The 597-nt window shown below is 61.0% G+C and overlaps 1 protein-coding gene across 1 annotated transcript in view; it reads left to right on the forward strand.

Annotated features, from left to right (window-relative positions):
• SH2D5 (SH2 domain containing 5) overlaps positions 1-354 on the forward strand; it is a 3,979-nt gene extending 3,625 nt beyond the window's left edge. Inside the window, exon 9 of the mRNA XM_009995768.1 lies at positions 262-354. Coding sequence (XP_009994070.1) covers positions 262-354 — 93 coding nt within the window. The remainder of the gene's footprint in view (positions 1-261) is intronic.
• The last annotated feature ends 243 nt before the right edge of the window (positions 355-597 follow it).

A 597-nucleotide genomic window follows, 5' to 3' on the forward strand; every position in this document is an offset into this window, starting at 1 on the left:
CAGGGGGGCACAGGGGGGTGCAGGGGGGTGTGCACGGGGCCAGGGCTGCACCTGGGTCAGTGCCTTTGATGTGTCTGTGCAGGGATGCGCTGGTGCGTGGGTGCACAGCTGATTGATGGGTGGGTGCACAAGTCCCAGGGTGTGGGTGGGTGTACCCGTGCTGTGGTGTGCAATGACGTTGGATTTGTGGGTGCAGGAGTGCAGCTGTGCAGGGGCACACGGTGCGTTGGGGTGAGCGTGTTTTGCTTCCTGGGTGCACAGGTCACGGGTATATTTGAGTATGGGTGTTCCCAGCAGACAGAGTGCATCTGTATGAGCGTGCACAGGCACACACGGGTGCACAAGTACCCTTGATTCATGCGTGCACAAGTACAGGGTGCATTTGGTTTATGGGCGTGGATGCTCACGGGTGCGTTGGGTTTGTGGGTGCGTGGTGCACAAGTACAGGGGTGCACAGGTGCTTTTGGTACATGGGGTGCACGGGTGCATCAGTCTTTGCGGCACGGGTGCACTGTTGGTGCATCTGGTGCACGGATGCACCCGTGCACGGGTGCCTTCGGTGCACGGGCACAGCGATACTGGGTGCGGGGGTCCCAG

The sequence above is a fragment of the Chaetura pelagica genome, unplaced genomic scaffold, assembly GCF_000747805.2.
Source record: "Chaetura pelagica isolate M959 unplaced genomic scaffold, ChaPel_1.0 scaffold234, whole genome shotgun sequence".
Taxonomy (NCBI): Eukaryota; Metazoa; Chordata; class Aves; order Apodiformes; family Apodidae; genus Chaetura; species Chaetura pelagica.